Source organism: Lolium perenne, chromosome 1, assembly GCF_019359855.2.
Source record: "Lolium perenne isolate Kyuss_39 chromosome 1, Kyuss_2.0, whole genome shotgun sequence".
NCBI lineage: Eukaryota > Viridiplantae > Streptophyta > Magnoliopsida > Poales > Poaceae > Lolium > Lolium perenne.
The window spans coordinates 1,576,329-1,594,109 of record NC_067244.2 but is presented as its reverse complement, the minus strand read 5'-3'; the positions used below and the strand labels follow the sequence as shown (position 1 = coordinate 1,594,109).

General features: G+C 45.3%; 1 protein-coding gene and 2 long non-coding RNA genes across 3 annotated transcripts; 2 read left to right on the top strand and 1 right to left on the bottom strand.

The window, feature by feature from the left end:
* Positions 1-208: 208 nt before the first annotated feature.
* On the bottom strand, positions 209-4,005 carry LOC127340884 (receptor kinase-like protein Xa21). Its single transcript, XM_071825630.1, has 2 exons — positions 1,038-4,005; positions 209-896 (listed from the first exon to the last, which is right to left on the bottom strand). The coding sequence occupies exons 1-2, from the start codon at positions 4,003-4,005 to the stop codon at positions 535-537; spliced, it is 3,330 nt and encodes a 1,109-aa protein (XP_071681731.1). The 3' UTR covers positions 209-534.
* A 1,609-nt stretch (positions 4,006-5,614) lies between these two features.
* LOC127302229 (uncharacterized) lies at positions 5,615-6,626 on the top strand. The gene is made up of 2 exons (XR_007852903.2): positions 5,615-5,852; positions 6,325-6,626. It is a non-coding gene; the product is annotated as an uncharacterized lncRNA (long non-coding RNA).
* Positions 6,627-13,066: 6,440 nt separating this feature from the next.
* LOC127301715 (uncharacterized) lies at positions 13,067-13,781 on the top strand. Its single transcript, XR_007852562.1, has 2 exons — positions 13,067-13,218; positions 13,471-13,781. It is a non-coding gene; the product is annotated as an uncharacterized lncRNA (long non-coding RNA).
* Positions 13,782-17,781: the final 4,000 nt, after the last annotated feature.

The following is a 17,781-nucleotide window of genomic DNA, read 5'->3' as shown; positions in this document are numbered from 1 at the left end:
ATTTCCTTCTGGCCTTCATTCGGTCAGAAACCTGGGATTGAATTGATACGTCGGTGTACTGAATTCTCGGTTAGCTGTTTTTCTCAGCACTGACGGGTCCTCGTTTTTAGCAAACAAAACTTATTTTTAGGACGAGAAACCTAATCGACTGTTTCAGTCTAACCGAATCTCCAGCGCAGTTACTTTGGTATTGTTTGGGGACAACAAGAGACCTATTAGTTTTATTGCACATTTCCTGGCATAGTAGATATTCACCTACCTCCTGTCATGTTCAATATCAATTACAGAGTCAATAACTTAGCAGAAAAGCTACCGCTACTATATTACTCCATGCCAGGAGTAGCAACTAGTAACATCGATGATCCATAAATATTAATCAGATGCCAACTTTGACCGGAAGAAATGTGAGGTAAGGGTGATGTCAATGTCGAAAGGGATGATCTGCATGAAAACATCGGTTCTCATTCAAAAGTTATGATGGTACCTTGAATAGAACTAGCTAGAGGTGAGTTACAACAATTTTGATCCATTTTCTCAGTGGTGCAATGATGAAAACATTTCTTCAATGCTTATGATTTCATCATGAACGTCCTTAATTGTTGGCCGATCCTTCGGTGATGTCTCAGAGCACTTTAGGCCAAGTTTAGCCAGCTGTTTGACCAACCATGTTATTTTTACTGTTGTGAGACTTTCCCCACCTTCATCATATTTGGTCAGACTGGGTTCTAAAATGTCACCAAAATTTTGTTGCAGTGCTTCTTCCACAAATCCGTGAAGGTTCGTACCATCCTTGAACATATCATCTGTTGGTTGCTTCCCCGTCATCATCTGTAGAAGAATAATTCCATAGCTATAGACATCCCCCGCTGTTGAGATTTTGCTTCCTGTGCCGTACTCTGCAAAAATACAAAGTTCTTTAAGAAATCTTCGATTTGTTTGGTTGAAGAATCACAAGATTCTAGAAAAAAGTATCTGCACATTTTATGAGGCCAATAATACAGTACAGGCTAGAAATATAAAAATGGGATAAGTGTTACCAGGTGCAATGTAGCCGACTGATCCTCTTGGTCCAGCAATGCTTGTTGACATACTAACCCCCGTTGAAGAGTCGCCATGAAGAAATTTTGCGAGACCAAAGTCAGTAAGACATGCAACCATATCGTCATCTAGAAGGACATTTCTTGGTTTAAGATCACAATGAACCAAAGGAGGACTGCACCGATTATGGAGATAGTCTAATGCAACAGCTATGTCCTTGGCTATTGTTATTCTTGAGCCTAAACTTAATGTTCGTTGATGGAGCCAACTTTCTAGGTCACCAAGTTCCTTGTACTCAAGAATAAGTGCTTTGAACTCATTTCCTCTTGGATCAGTGGTTGAGCATAAACTAATAACCTTTATAAGATTCCGGTGGCGAAAGTTTCTCAATGCCTCACATTCAGCAAAGAAACTCTTTGATGCTCCAAATTGGTCAAGCTTGAATACCTTAATGGCAATTGTTTCCACTCCTAATTGGCCTTTATATACCAATCCAAATCTTCCGGAACCAACAACGCTGGCCGAAGAGAAACCATTTGTTGCTTTGAATAAATCATTGTACGATAGTATGTTGCGCCACTTGAACGATTGGGTGATGGGCCGTTCAGTTGCACCTCTGTTCTTCTTCAGAAGGATGAATCCAAGACATGCCGAGGTGATAAAACCAACAATGGTAAGCGGAACCACTATTGTTAGAACATATGACGTCTTCTTGGTTTTGGAAGGTAATGCACCACACAGTGGCACTTGGTGCATTGGAGATCTTGCACATAACTTTTTGTTTCCTTGGATAGATATGGCAGTTGAATTGGCGAAAACACCACCTTTAGGAACTGGTCCCTCAAGTTCATTGAAGGACAAGTTGAGAATATATAAGGAGGTAAATGACTCGAAAAATTCTGGAATTGTACCAGACAAGTTGTTTTGGGATAGATCCATCTCATATATGCCTCTTAAAGCGCTCAGAGAACCTGGGATTTTTCCTTGCAGGAAATTTTTCTCCAAATGGAGAGATTCCAAAAGAAGGCATTCACCGAGTGCGGAAGGAATTTCACCTGATAATTGGTTGTTGGAAATACTAAGTGAATTGAGATTCATCACATGACCTATTTGCGAAGGTATGTTCCCACTAAGCTGGTTATAGGAAAGATCCAAGCCTTTAGAAAGTGTGGAAATTGATAATATTTCCCATGGAATGCTTCCATTGAAGCTATTGGAAGAGAGGTTCAACAACAACAAATTTTTACATCCTTTCAAACTAGCAGGTATTTGACCAGTCAAATTGTTTTCCATGAAGTAAATTTCAGTGAGCCGCTCAAGTTTACCAATCGAATGTGGGATTTCTCCGGAAAGTTTGTTGTTGGATAAGCTTAGTAGGGACATGTTTGGAAGATTTCCAAGTGTATCAGGAATATGCCCTGTGAGTGAATTTTTTTGCATTACAAGGACAGTTAGACCTTTGAGTTTTCCTATCTCTGAAGGTATATCTCCAGTCAGCTGATCTTCCGATAGGAGAAGCACTTCTAAGGTACTTGAAAGATCCCCAATAGATCTAGGTATTATACCCCCAAGGCCATTAAAATCCAAACATAATATCTGTAGTTGAGTACAGTTTGTTAGAGAGGACAAAAAAGTCCAATCTCCAGATTTAAGCATGTTTGTACCCACGTCTAGGATTTTCAACTTGCGCAAGAGTCCGAGTGATGGAATACCACCAGTGAGTGAGTTTTTCCGAAGGTCTAGGTTTTGCAGATTTGATGCATTTCCCAACGAAGCGGGAATTGGGCCATCAAAACGGTTCCCTCCTAGTATCAATTCAGTGATGTTTGGTAGTGTATAGCCAATGTCGGAAGGGATTCTCCCAAAAAGTTGGTTGTTACTCAGACTAAGATATGTAAGGGAACAATTTGTGTAAATGGTTGATGGGACAATTCCTGACAAATTATTACCTTTTAAGTTCAGTACCTGGAGACTTGAAATCTTGCCTATGCTCTCTGGAATGTTACCTTGGAAGTTATTGTGAGCAAGTTGCAGGGAAGACAAGAAAGACATGTTTCCAATTGAGGAATGAATGCCTCCTGAGAGGTGATTTTCAGTTAGAGCAAGATATTTCAGTAGTGAGGAGGTTTGAGGGAAAGGTGGGATAGGCCCAGAAAGGTTATTGCGTGATAGGTCTATGTAAGAAATTGTTGTGCTATTGAACAAGGCAGCAGGGATTCCTCCGCTGAGGCTATTATTTTTTAGATTCACCCTTATGAAAAATTTGTTGCTCCCCAATAACCGAGGAATAGTGCCAGTGAGCTCGTTGCTGGTGAGCAATAGTGCAACAAGTTGGGGAAGTAGACCAAACCCGGAAGGAATGGTACCTTTAAGATTGTTGTTGCTAAGAATAATTTGTTGAAGAAACGAACACTGAGCAAGACTTGGAGGGATCTCACCTTCAAGGGAGTTTCTCTCCAAGCTGAAGACCTCGAGACGGGTACAAGAAGATATGGTGTCTGGAATCATACCATCAAAGGAGTTCATGCTAAGGTTTAGATATCTAAGTCGGGTCAACCGCCCGATGTCTTGGGTGATGTGGCCATTGAGCTGGTTGTTGGGCATGTGGAGTCTGGTTAGGAAACTGAGCTCTCCAATGCAGGGGAATATGTGGCCAGCGAGGTTCAGTGACTCCAGGTCTAATGAAATCACACGAGATGTCTGTCTTGTGCTGCATGTCACTCCACGCCAAGAACAGAAGGTGATAGAGGAATTACTCCATGAATCTAAGGCTCTTGTGGGATCAGAGAGTTGAGATTTGAGGCAGAGAAGTGCATCACTATCAGTAGCGGAAAAAAATCCTATGAGACCGGGTCTAATACCCAGCATGATAGACCCACCCTGATGGATGACACCTGGCTTATCCGAATCTTCATGGACGTAAATCCCCATTAATTTCAATCCCGATTTTTCAGCCTTTGTTTCCATCTGCTAATCCCGATTTTTCAATCTAACTAGCATACGTTGTCATTGCGTGTTTTTAAATTCAGACCGCCAGGTATCAGCCATCAGGGTGGGTCTATCATACTGGGTAATAGACCCGGTCTCATAGGATTTTTTTCCATCAGTAGCGGAATGCATGCAGGGGAAAAGGCTGAGGAAACGGAGCATGACAAAAAGAAGGGGAAGGCTATGGGGGAGGCTATGTGGTGGTAGGCGAAGCATTTTGCTTCTGGTATGCTTGGATGAAAGCTTGTTTCTCGGTAGCCAGTTGGCATCTGGACATGTATATAAGCTAACGGAACCATGCCTACATATAATAAAATTCAGACCTCATACGTGATGTGTATGATGCCTTCATGTAATTATTTAAAAAATTGCAGTTGACTTAGACACAAACATGTGATCATGCTTGTTGAATTAGTCGGGGGTCATATCTCATTGGCTATACATTGAATAAACCAATTGTTGGATTAGCTGGGCGATTATATCTCATTGACACGCATAAAACACAGTTGTTTGTACGTTTAGGACGCTGCACGTCTCAGAAAATACACATGACTTGAAACTTGTTCTAGTCGCCGGCGGCTATTCCTTTTGGCCAGTCTTCTACCAATCAGCCACACACAAAAGTATACTGAAGCAGAGCACCCTCCAGTGTCCAGTCATACACATACTGACATACTTAGTGAAGTACTGATCATACATTATTAACATATCAATTGAACAACCTAGCTAACCAAAAGATATATGTTGAACAAAGAACCAAATCTTGATATAAGTGGGAGTTTGAGATAATCATTCAAATACATCGCTTTCAAAGGCATGGCAGATATGTATGGCTAACTAGCGCGTTGGACCATATCTAAATGCATGGGCAACATATTTAGTATGTTTAGTCAAAACTTCCATATACTACATCCATCCGATCGAGAATATAAAACGTTTTGGTAGGCTAGAGAGGTAGTAATACATAGATATTTTATTTTCAAATCACAATACTACCGAGTGTTTAGCCTCAAGAAAAATATGAATGCCCACATGGTGCACATATTCTTCCTGTGGTAGTTACAAATGTAGAGTAAATGTTGAAAACTGGAAGATTTTTCTGTAGGAGCAACACATACCACTTGGAGAGGAACACCTCTCAAGTTATGAATGTATAGATCTAATTTCAGCCTTTGAATGATGCAAGATGAGCAAAGAGGTAAGTCCCACTGACAGGGGGACTCAATCAGTGAAAGTGAGGAGGAGCATGAAGGATGCGGTATTGATGTTTGTTTTAGAGGCTGAAGGGACAGTGACCGCAATCATGGTGAACTTTTCAACTGGTATGTGGTGGTAGACTGATAGTATGCCACCCCTTTTTGTGTGTTCTCTGTAGGATGGCACTCTAATACACTAATCACAAACCACAGTTCACACACAAAACACAATTATTTCTTCCCTTAAGACGCTCGACAGCTCCTTTAATCTCTGAAAAGTACACAACATGACTTGGACTTTGTTCACCAACAATCTCAGCCACAGGCTACAACGTACACAATGACGTACGGCTCAGCTACACACATGACTTGGACTTTGACAGAGTCTTCGGCCATTACTTGTTCACTACGGTTAGTCATGTACCACCAACCTCAGCTACACACCTATACTAACACCACCGGCCCGACGATCAAAGCCTCCATCGTGTGCCTCTGTAGTTCTTGTTGAAAAGATGTCGACAATCAGTAGTTCCTGGTTTATCACTGTGTTGGTTCTGCTACTGTTAGTGATCCTTCAGATTATCAGCGTGCTTGCGCTCGAAGAAAATGATGCTCCAAGTCCAGGACCATGTAAGCAAGCCTATTAAGTACATGGTTTCTCAGTATTTTTCTTTTGAGCTATTTCTATTTATACAAGGCTGCTCACTCTCTTCTCGGTGTACACACACTTATTTACCTTACTACTCCAATCACCGTAGTGAAAACTCTTATCAATTGGGCCGTCTTGGTGCGGCCGATTTGAGTTTACAAGAACTTCCTTTGATGAAAAATATACTCTGCGAAGATAACATAACTTGCAATTTAACCGCGAGCTCGATCTGTCTATAGAATTTTTTTTCCGATAAAAGGCACTTTATTAAAGTCTATAAAATGGTTTACAAAATATTATAGAGAAAAATGGTTCACAAATATTGTACTTGGTACAATGTGTACCACCGCCTCACTGCTGACGAGATCAACATCGATTTCACTGTTTTACTCCATGCTTTTTGACTCATGTGCAGGCGGCTATCTTGATCCATGTTTTTTGATTCATGTGCAGGCAAGTGGCTTGATCCAGAGAACTGTTAAACACAAATAAAATGAAATTGGAAAACTGAGCGCTTGATCAAGTTTAGTTAGTTAGTTCATTATCATAATGTCGGTCGATGCTGAAAACAATTGTACTACCGGAAATCAACTGTTGGCAGCTAGTTTGTTTGTTGGATGTAATAAACTCAAAGCATAGCACACGGTAAAAAGGGGCAGTCTATTCGGATGGCAATCCTGTAGTACCTGAGGAATATTCCATTTATCATTATGTTATCTTTGTTGCAATTTAACAACCTAGGTTGTGTTTTAGTTCTGCTGTAGCGTGCATCTATGAACCTGGAAAGTATCCCTTTCTGAAAGATACCGGCCGTTTGCTAACTAGCATAGCCTATGACTTCTCAAGGATAGTAGATATATGCCTCGACATGTGTTAAGCACATCTCCAACAGGGCGATCTAAACAGACGCTCAGTAACCATTTGCGTCCACGCACGCTTAAAATGTGTCAGGAACCAAACCCAGTGGCCCGACGCATATTGACCGGGCCATCGGCGGAGACGCAAATACAGTGCATATTTGCACATGGGATGCATCGTGGCGGACGATGCACGGACGCGCCAAGTGACTGCTCGTTTTTCCACCAGGCCCGCCTAGCAGCGAGCTATAGGGCTGTATCGAGCGATCGCTTCTGTGGCCGCTGCTTCTGCGGTCATCACTTCCGCGTCTACGTCTGCATCTGCGCCGTAGCCTTCGTCATTAATGTCGTGGCTGCCTCTTCTGCACACACACTGGTGGGCGGCAGCTGGGCTTCTGCGCCGCCATCAATAGCGTCGTGTCCCGCGCTTACCCAGCCTTAAACGTCGACCGGCATCGTCCCTGTCACTTCCCACACCACCGACACCGACACCTCCACTTCCACCCCTCACCATTGCGTGCCACTGCATAACCATTGGAAAGAAAAAAGCACGACTACAAGGCATCCAGTAGCAGCAACAAAAAGGCGGAGCAGACGAACAGGTGCCGCTGCCTGTCGACGTGGCGCGGCTCATGAACCGGAGCTGGACGCCGTGCCAAGGCGGGTGGGGGGGGGGGTGGGGGGGGAGCGTGCACCTGCCTGGCAGCGACTGGCGGCTCAGCCAGCTCCGGGTGCCTGTCCCCCCGTGCCTCTGCGCGAGCCGGAGAGGAGCGCCAAGATCCGGCGCAGGTGGCGGTACCTCCCACCGGACCTCCGCGACGATCCCGCCTTCGTCGCGGACTCCTACAGCTGGCACGGCTGGCGCGAGACCGAGAACGATCCGAGGAGGTAGGAAGGCTTCCTCGGCGACCGGGACTTCTAGAACACGGGAGCCGCCGGCGCCTCCACAGGACGACGACGACGAGGACTGCGATGCGTTGGCCTACCACAATGAGGAAGCCAAGGACGACAGCGACGACTTCATCGCCTGCATTTTCCATGAATGGTAGTCGGCCATGGGGAGGGCCGGAAGTTCAACTTCTCGGCGACGATGGCCGCCGACGAGATCGAGAGGCTTGGCGTCCTCTTCTCGGAGCCTCGATACGCCAACGGCATCATGCCGCCGGGCCTCACGGAGGAAGAGGCGCTACGACGGGCACTCCAGAACTCGGCCCCGCAACCGCCGCCTCCGACTCAACCTCCACCTCCAGCGTATAATCCGTGGGCGGCTCCACCTCCACCTCAACCACCGGCGTGGGCTACTCCACCACCACCGGCGTGGGCTGCTCCACCTCCACCTCCATCGCCGGCAGCACAGGCGTATGTTCCGTCTGTTGCCAACTGGCCGTGGCCGGTACCGGATTTCATCGTGCTTGACGACGACGAGTAGGCGCAGGCGTTAGTTTTTATATTCTATATTTTCCTTATTTTACTAAGTAAATTATATTTTTATGTTGAAAAAATGCAATATCGAAAAAATGCACCCTATCGCTGGGACCCCCGACGTACATACGGTCGGTTTCGATCATTTGAACCAACCCAAACAGACGTGCGTGAATATTTTGCGCGTCTGAAATCGCCCGTTGGAGACAGCCCTTAATGCAAAACATGTTTGCCTCCCCGTGTAGCCTACCCGGTTCTTCAGGATTCCGGAAACCTTGATTGATTCAGCAAAAGAAAAGAAAAATACTAATCGAAAATGGACTAGCACAAAGATAATGTAAGGACGTCCCCATCTGCCCATTGTTAAACGTTTTCTGCGCATGGCCCATGAGGCCTGACAGAAATGGTTGCCCACACTACCTCCCTAGTTTGGCAGCTGCGAAAAATATAAGATCGTTGCCGATGTGCGAGGCCACATTCTTGATGGACATATGAGCTAGCCATTGCAAATGCTTCATGGTGCAAGATGAGCAAAGGGCGAGAAGCCTCGCAGCGGCAGTGCGGGAGAGGTATCCTAAGAGCATCTCTAGCAGAGTCCGTAAACACATAAAAAATTTGGAATTCAGTTTACCGAACTCGTATTTACGGGTCGGAAAAACGTTATCACAGAGCAGAACCCGTAAAACAAGAACTATAAAAGTAAATTTGAAATGTCGCGGGGAATTTGTTCGATGATCAATATATATAGATGGATTCGATGCTCCGATTGAGCATCAAAAGTTACATAATTCGATAAATTAAACCTAAATTACTTAGTACACCGACGGGAGCTACTAATTTTAACCAAAATGCGGTCTAACGGCCTATGCGCGCGGCGGTGCTGGTGGTGGCGGAGCGTCGAGGCGGCCGACGGCGTCGACCCTGGCGTCGAAGAGCTTCACTCCTACTCGGCGTCAAGCTCGACTATCTCGAGCTTGACGCGGTGGACGTGCTCCTCCCGGCGGCGCGCCTCGTACTAGCGCACTTGGCGGACGGCGTCCGCCTCCTCCCGGCAGAAGCGAGCGTGGGACTCCGCCTCGGAGATCGCCTCTACCTGCGCGAGCACGGCCTCCTCCTCGTCGGAGTCGTGGACGTAGTCGCCCATCGAGATCGTCGGCGAACTCGCGGGGACGAGCTCGACGTCCTCGGACTGGAGCGGCGGCGCATGATTGGAGCCGCCAGACGACGACCCCTCGCCGTCGTTGCCGTACCTCGCCAGCTTCCCTGGGGGCGTGAGCCCTCGTCCACCGGAGGGCGCTGCGCTTGTGCGCGCCCTCCGACTGCTTCCACTTCTGGCTTTCCGCGTCGGTGCGGAACACGGTGGGACGCGGCGACGAGTCTCCGCCGCCCAATCCCGCGCCGCGGCCTGCTGAGCCATCACCGGAGGCCATCGCGCCGCTTAGGAGGGTGGAGGGGTGGCTGCACAGAGCTCGATTGCTCGCCAGAATATGTTTGGGGCGGCGGCAGAGGGAGTGGATGCGGCGGAGGGGAGTAGGGTTTAGAAACCGAACTCTCCTTCGCGACCCTTTTAATACGGGGCAGCCGCGCAGTTTCTCGGGGTCCCGAACTCGTTATACGGGTCAGGCCGCGAGTTCGGGCTCCATTATGACCTAGATTCGGCCCGAACCCATATTTCCGCCGAAGTTATTCAGTTTCGGCCTGTTTTACAGGCTCTGTAACCGTAATAGGATGCTCGGTGTCTAAATATATTGCTGCAACGACTGTTTCGGAAAAATTGGTCTTAGGTTCTGATTATATGTATCTGTGTTCAAAGACGACAGATGAAAATGTTGTTCGCCGTGACAACATTGATGCAACCCCTTGCTTTTTAAAACTTGCACTTGACTTGGACTTTATTCAGGAGACTGTGGAGTGTCCGTTTCGGTCATTCCTTCCAACCTCAGCCACTAACATGAAAACATTCAGTTCGTAGTTGAATAGATTGCCAGGTATCGACATACACGATTGATGCAAATACTGAATTTTGTAAATTTACACTTCCCTAATTTTTTTTCCCGGTCACTGTTTTTGTAAATCCATTTCAGCTAGTTGTCTCTCTCAACGTCACCCACAAACTTGAAATGTAGTTTTATAGGATGCTCGGTTTTACAGCTATAATTGGTGCCATGATGACTGTTTGAGAGCGGAACCAGGAAAGAACAGGCACCGCTGCCCCTCCACCCTCAACCCTCCCTGTTCCGACGCCCACTCTCCCTGCGCCGCCGCCCCTCCACTTTCCACCACCGACCCCTCCCACCCCCTCTCCTCCCTCCCCACCCGACCTTTGCCCCGGGTCGTCTCGCACGAGGCGACTCCGGGTGACGACCTAAACCCTAGAAAAAGGCGGCTGATATCCCTCCTAATGGCCGCCGCCACCGTCGGGGTCGGCGGTGGCGGCTGCGCCCGGTTGCCAAAGGCAGGGGCGGTGGTTGCGCGCCCATGGACTCCCCTTCGCGCGGTGGCGGGGTATTTCAGGGGCGGCGACGGTGGACGGCAGGTCTGGTGGTGGTGGCATTCGGCTACATCACCTAGATCATGCGGCAGCGGGATCGGGCAGCGGTGGCAAGGTACATGGTCGTGAGGCGGCGACAAAAGCCAGCCGTCCCCGCGTCGTGGGTGTGTAGCCGCTATCCCGACGGCTGCTGGCCTCCACCGGTCGGGTTGGATGAGGAAGATGGACCGCGGTTCCCAGCCATGGCGGTGGCGTGGGGGCTGGCGGTTTCGGCTTTCATGGTGGTGGTCCTAGGGTTCTTCTTTCACGAAGATGAAGACGTTACGGATGCCGATCTTTCTTCATCTGGCCGGAATGATGAGTTCCGGAAGGCCCCGATAGCGAATGTAACAGTGCATCTTTTTCCTGGAGTTCACAGGATCGGGTGGTATTCAGTCGCGCGCATCCATTCTTTTATTCTGGCCGTTTGGTTCCGGAGGGAGCAGCGTGAAGCTCTGTTCTATGTTGACATCAAGAGACTTTTGGTCCATGGTGAAGTCAGAAGCAGAGAATATCATGAAGGCGGAATTGGGGATTAGCTAAAGAAGGTTCAAGTCTCCGCGATGTTGAGGAACTTGTTTAATGTTCTGGGATCCGTAGCAGTGGTATGAAAGTGGGGGCGACAACAGAAGTGAAGTTCAGAGTCCAACTTTCAGGGTGAAAACCCAAGGTATGACCTTAATTGGTTGTGTCTGATAATGACCTTGTTGGAGGAATTGTTTTAAGAGCGGGGAGCATCTTCAGGGTGAAAACCTAAGATCTTTGATCGGGCGACGACGGTGCTGATGCATTGTTCCTTCTTGGAGGCGTCATTTTTGGAGAGTCTGTATTTTAGGTGTTATCTTGGTGGTGGATGTATTGTTGTTGCTAGGCTTGAGATATTGTAGCGGGACCTTTATTTCTTAGTTTTCTTTTCTTTTTTAAGCTATGTGCATCCGTACTGCCATTAGGGTGTTGCGTTGTTGCAGAGGCTAGATGTAATTACTATCTTTTAATATTAATATATTCTCTTTATTAAAAAAATTGGTGCCATGACTGTTTCCACAAAATTGTTTGCCTTCTGATTGTAAATCTCTGGTAGACTGGGTTGCAAGATGCCCGATGAAAAGGATGTTCGCCGGTGACTCGGACAAAGGCAAGTTCAGTGTTATAAAAGAACTTGTTGCTATCTACGTATGTCACACCCTATGATCCAATTGTTTTTTTCGGTGGCAAATGCTGCGAGACGACCAGTAGGGGTGGCGCCCCGTGGTCGGGGAGCTCAGGAGCCACCAGCCTTTCGAGGTAAGTTCTCACTACCGGAAAAATATGCGTTGCCGTGCAGCATTTCTTTGCCGTGTGTCCCCGCACGGTAAAGAAATCTTTGCCGTGCGCACAGATAAAAACGCACGGCAAAGACCTTGGTAACGGAAAAGATAGACACAAGCGCACGGCAAAGATACGACTCACGGCAAAGATGGAAGAGGCCGCACGGCAAAGAAAGGTGCACGGCAATGGTCCAACACACCGCACGGCAAAGACTTGGTGCACGGCAAAGGCGTTGGGCATTGCCGTGCCTCATCCTTTGCCGTGCGCGCAGCTGGGTTGCACGAAGACTCTGGTGTTCTACATCACATGTCGATGACGTCGACACCGCGAAGAGGGCTTCGTCCGTGTCACCCTCACCGGCTTCCTATCGACATGCTTCGCTGGAGGATGTTTTCGGCTATAATTTCCGTGTCACTTTGGACTATAATTTTAGTTGTTTTGCTACAATATTTTTGTACATTTTATTGAAATGGGGGAATTTGCTATATGTTTTGCACATTTGTTATGATTTTTTACTAAATTATAGGGGCCAAATTTGGTAAATATGGAAATATAAATAATTTGGAAAACACGAGACAAGTGTTTGAGGAGCGCTCAGGGGTGCACGAGACAAGTGTTTCCGTACATATGACACTCCCTCAGTCTAGAAAAAGGAGATCTCAACTTTGACATGGTATATACATTTATCTAGATGAATTTCAGTGTGTTTATACATGCAAATTTTGACAAGGTTGAGATATTTTGTTTATGATGGACAGAGTTTTTTCGTGTCACCGAATCTGCATATCTTTAGCGGATATGGAAAGATAGGGTCATACACATGACGCGGAGAAATGAGTCACCTATGGTTATAAGATCAAGGAAACTAATCAACCAGAGGATTTGCACAGATTAATGCATTAAATCCACTCTAGAATTAGGCAATTAATTAATTATCACCATTAGAAAAAACCATAAAATCTAGCCAAAAATTAGGATGATAATAAATCAGCACATAAAACACATGGTCAACTTCTGTTCTCCAATCTATATAAATACGTGCAAAAGGAGCTAGTAGGGTCAAGACATTGCTGGAAGATCAAACAGGAGAAGAAGAGAAAATATCAGTAGAAAGCTAGGAATATATTGAGATGGCAATTTGCAAGAGGAGTACAAGCGTTGTGTGCATGGTAGCTTTCATTGTGGTGATGGCCATGGTGATGCTATCTTGTGATGCAGCAGACGAGCCAGGTACATTGTATTAATTTTTTCTTCCATCGTCTATATATAAATCTGAAGAATATATATAGTAGATCCAAGGTGTTTAATTAAGATTGGCACGTGCTTTATTTACTCCGGATGATCGTTTTATTAATCTTGTATGGTCAATCCCATGGTATATATAGCTTGTACTAGCGATCTATTTCAAACTATGTTTGCAACTGATAGTGTACATGCATTTATATGTTTGTGCTAATTCATTTATTTAACATTTCCGTGTAGAACGGTGCTTTAGCCTTGAAGATGGATGCGATAGTGAAGACAAGTGCAGGGATTATTGTGTGGCATCAGGTTACACCAAGGGATCTCATTGCACGAAGGAGCACCAGGAGTGCTGTTGCTTTGTGTCCGGCCCCAAGCCCAAGCTGCACGCCGTCAGTCCTCAAGATTGAGACATTGCTTTTCTTGATTATATAGTACTATATATTATCAGAGCTATTCTGCAACCGATTAAATAATATTTCACAGTTTAGGAGTAACTTTAAAATATTGAAATATGGATCAACCAAAAAGCAATGGACAGTATTTTGATACTCCTATACTTTTTTAACAGTTTGTCGGAATGATGCAAATAATAAGACATTTGGAATTGCCACCCGATGTTAAATCACCCACAACTATCAAACGACAAATCGGAATGACGGAAATGATACTCAGAACGACGAGGTTTACACAAAAGATGCATGTCCCACAAAATAGATTGCTGAGAATTCTTGTTATCTGTTTCCGTGTTTGTACATGTATTTAGCTTTTATCATTTCTACATTCAACCAAGTATCCGTACTACACATGATAAAATATGTTTACATCTGAGGTGTTTCCTTGCGGAATTTTTTTGTTTTATGTTATTTTTTGCGTAAAATATATTTTATAGGAAATATTTTAGAAGTTTGTTTATTTTTAGCAAAATTCGCATACTCTACAAATTCACATTTGCAGCATGTACCCGCCACCAAACTTCGGGATATTTTATAATTTGACACAATTTTCTCTAAACCTCTATCATTTACCTTGTGACCACCACATGTAAGTAACAATGATAGGTAGTGGTCTTGTGGCCAACAATAGAGGTGTAAAAACAAGTGTGGCAAATTATAAAATCCTCCAAACAAAGGCGTCATATCTTATGAATCCGCCTCTTGTTGGTGTGTATCCCTGCATGCATCCGAAGATTGTGTACCGTCGATCCGATCTAAATCATGCGCGCAGTCTCAATCCCATGCAGTTTAGCACTTAACCGCGCGCCCCTAAATATCAAAACGTCTCAACCTTTTTTTTTGACAATCAATACCACATATATTCGTAACAATAAATAATACATGGTAGAGATACATGAACTGACTCCAACGATTACAAAATAAAGTCTAAAAAATACTAACAAATCTTCGAGGTGTTCAATTTCTTTCTTCTTCCAGAACACAATCTTGTACTCTTCTGAAGGCAGCCAAAGATAGATAACGAACCATAGACCTGTAGATACCGACGAAAGTTCTCCCATAATTTTTTGAGCCGCAATGCCAAGGCTGCGTGCACGCACATAACCATTAAAGCAGTCATACAACATCGGCAAGAGTACCAACACCAATATGTCAGGGAATAATAACCGACTAGCTTTGTCATCGTTGATGGAGAGCCGAGAGTACGAATCACCATTGTCGAGGATGTAGCAGCCGGGAAAAAACCTGCGAGGATAATCCTCCTCGCGGCAACAACGACAAAAGATCCAAAATCGATCTGGCGAAGCAAGATCCGAAGACCCATACTTAGAAAATTGTGACTGTTCAACACCACCATTGACGCCGGGAAGAAGATCTCGTCGCCGAACGAAAGGCCGAAGATCACTTATTGCAGACGATGCCATCTCCATTGAGGGGAAACCAACAAGAAGACGGCTACCAAAATCCTAACATAATCTAATAAAAATAATACTTTTATTCGAAACTCCACGAACAGATTGGGTTTCCCACTCCTCCCGATGCCGGCGAAGCCGACCGGAGGAGGGGGAACCAATCTATGGAGGAGGATGAACTGGAAGCAGCTAGGGTTGAGGCGGCGGCTGAGAGGAGAGACGTGACTAATGCTCAGACTTAAGTTTCAAAACGTCTCAACCTGATTCATGTCCCACCTGTCCACCCCCTGTCTTATCCCTACGAAGATGGTTCTCCCAATTGGCAATCAAACCATCGTGCTCAGACCATCTCCACCGGCAGCCCCCAAATAGGCGCCGAAGGGGTGCCGGTACCTTCGTTTAGGGGACGCTGGCACATCATCCTCTATTTGGGGACGCTGCTCCCACACCGGCGCCCCCGGTATATTTAAAAAATCAAATTCACATATTGAAAACGATATTCGTACGAAGTTCGAACGAAATTTGTACAAATTTAACGCGAATTCAAACTAAAAAACTAAAAAAAAAATCTAGCGCGGGGAGTCGAAGGCCCTGAAGTCCAGTTCGTCGCCGCTGGACGACCCTGATGTCTACGTATGCTTCTATTCTTGTAGACAGTGTTGAGCCTCCAAGAGCAGAGGTTTGTTGAATAGCAGCAAGTTTCCCTTAAGTGAATCACCCAAGGTTTATCGAACTCAGGGAGGTAGAGGTCAAAGATATCCCTCTCAATCAACCCTGCAATTAAGATACAAGAAGTCTCTTGTGTCCCCAACACACCTAATACACTTGTCAGATGTATAGGTGCACTAGTTCGGCGAAGAGATAGTGAAATACAGGTAATATGGATGATTATAAGTAGCAATTGCAATCTGAAATAAAAATGGCAGCAAGCGAACATGTAGCAGAACTTGTTGGAAACGGTGTTTCAATGCTTAGAAACAAGGCCTAAGGATCATACTTTCACTAGTGGACACTCTCAACAATGATCACATAATTGAATAAATAAATGCTACCATGGGAGAGAGAGAAGAACCACATAGCTACCGGTAGAGCCCTCAGCCTCGGGGGAGAACTACTCCCTCCTCATCATGGGAGACAGCAACGGCGATGAAGATGGCGGTGGTATCGATGGAGATGGATTCCGGGGGCACTTCCCCGTCCCGGCGGCGTGCCAGAACAGAGACTTTTGTCCCCCGAACTTGTCTTCGTGATGGTGGCGGCTACGGAACTCTTCGTGGAATATGACTGATGTCTTTAGGGTTTTCGCATCTGGGAGAATATATAGGCAGAAAGGCGGCCTCGGAGGAGTCCTGAGGGACCCACCCCATATGGCGGCGCGGCAGAGGGGTGGGCCGTGCCCCCCTATGGTGTGGCCGCCTCGTGGCTCCTCTTCGTCTCTCCTTCGGACTTCTGGAACACTCCGTGGAAAATAGGGCCGTGGGCTTTTGTTTCGTCCAATTCCGAGAATATTTCCTGTGTAGAATTTATGAAACCAAAAACAGCAGAAAACAGAAACTGGCGCTTCGGCGTCTTGTTAATAGGTTAGTCCCGGAAAATGCATAAAATGATATAAAGTATGAGCAAAACATGTAGGTATTGTCATAAAACTAGCATGGAACATAAGAAATTATAGATACGTTGGAGACGTATCAAGCATCCCCAAGTTTAGTTCCTACTCGCCCTCGAGTAGGTAAACGATAAAAAGAATAATTTCTGAAGTGACATGCTACCAATATAATCTTGATCAATACCATTGTAAAGCATATGAGATGAATAAAGTGACTCAAAGAAATGGTCTATAGTTTGCTAACAAAAAGATAATGCCTAAACAACTGAATCATATAGCAAAAAACTTTTCATGAATAGTACTTTCAAGACAAGCATCAAAAAGTCTTGCATAGGAGTTAACTCATAAAGCAATAGATTCTTAATAGAAGGTTTTGAAGCAACAAAAAGGAAGATTTAAGTTTCAACAATTGCTTTCAACTTTCAACATGCATATCTCATGGATAATTGTCAACACAAAGTAATATAATAAGTGCAATAAGTAAGCATGTAAGAATCAATGCACACAGTTGACACAAGTGTTTGCTTCTAAGATAGAAAGAAGTAGGTAAACTGACTCAACATAAAGTAAAAGAAAGGCCCTTCGCAGAGGGAAGCAGGGATTAAATCATGTGCTAGAGCTTTTCAAGGTTTGAAATCATAAAGAGAGCATAAAAATAATATTTTGAGAGGTGTTTGTTGTTGTCAACGATTGGTAGTGGGCACTCTAACCCCCTTGTCAAACAGACTTTCAAAGAGCGGCTCCCATGAAGGACGTTATCTCTACCAGCAAAGTAGATTATCCCTCTTCTCTTTTGTTTACACATGTACTTTAGTTTTATTTATGGATGACACTCCTCCCAACCTTTTTCTTTCACAAGCCATGGCTAACCGAATCCTCGGGTGCCTTCCAACATTTCACATACCATGGAGGAGTGTCTATTTGCAAAATTAAGTTGCTTACTGATGAATCAGGGCAAAACATGTGAAGAGAATTATTAATGAAGGTTAATTAATTGGGGCTGGGCACCCCGTTGCCAGCTCTTTTTGCAAAATTATTGGATAAGCGGATGTATACGCCACTAGTCCATTGGTGAAAG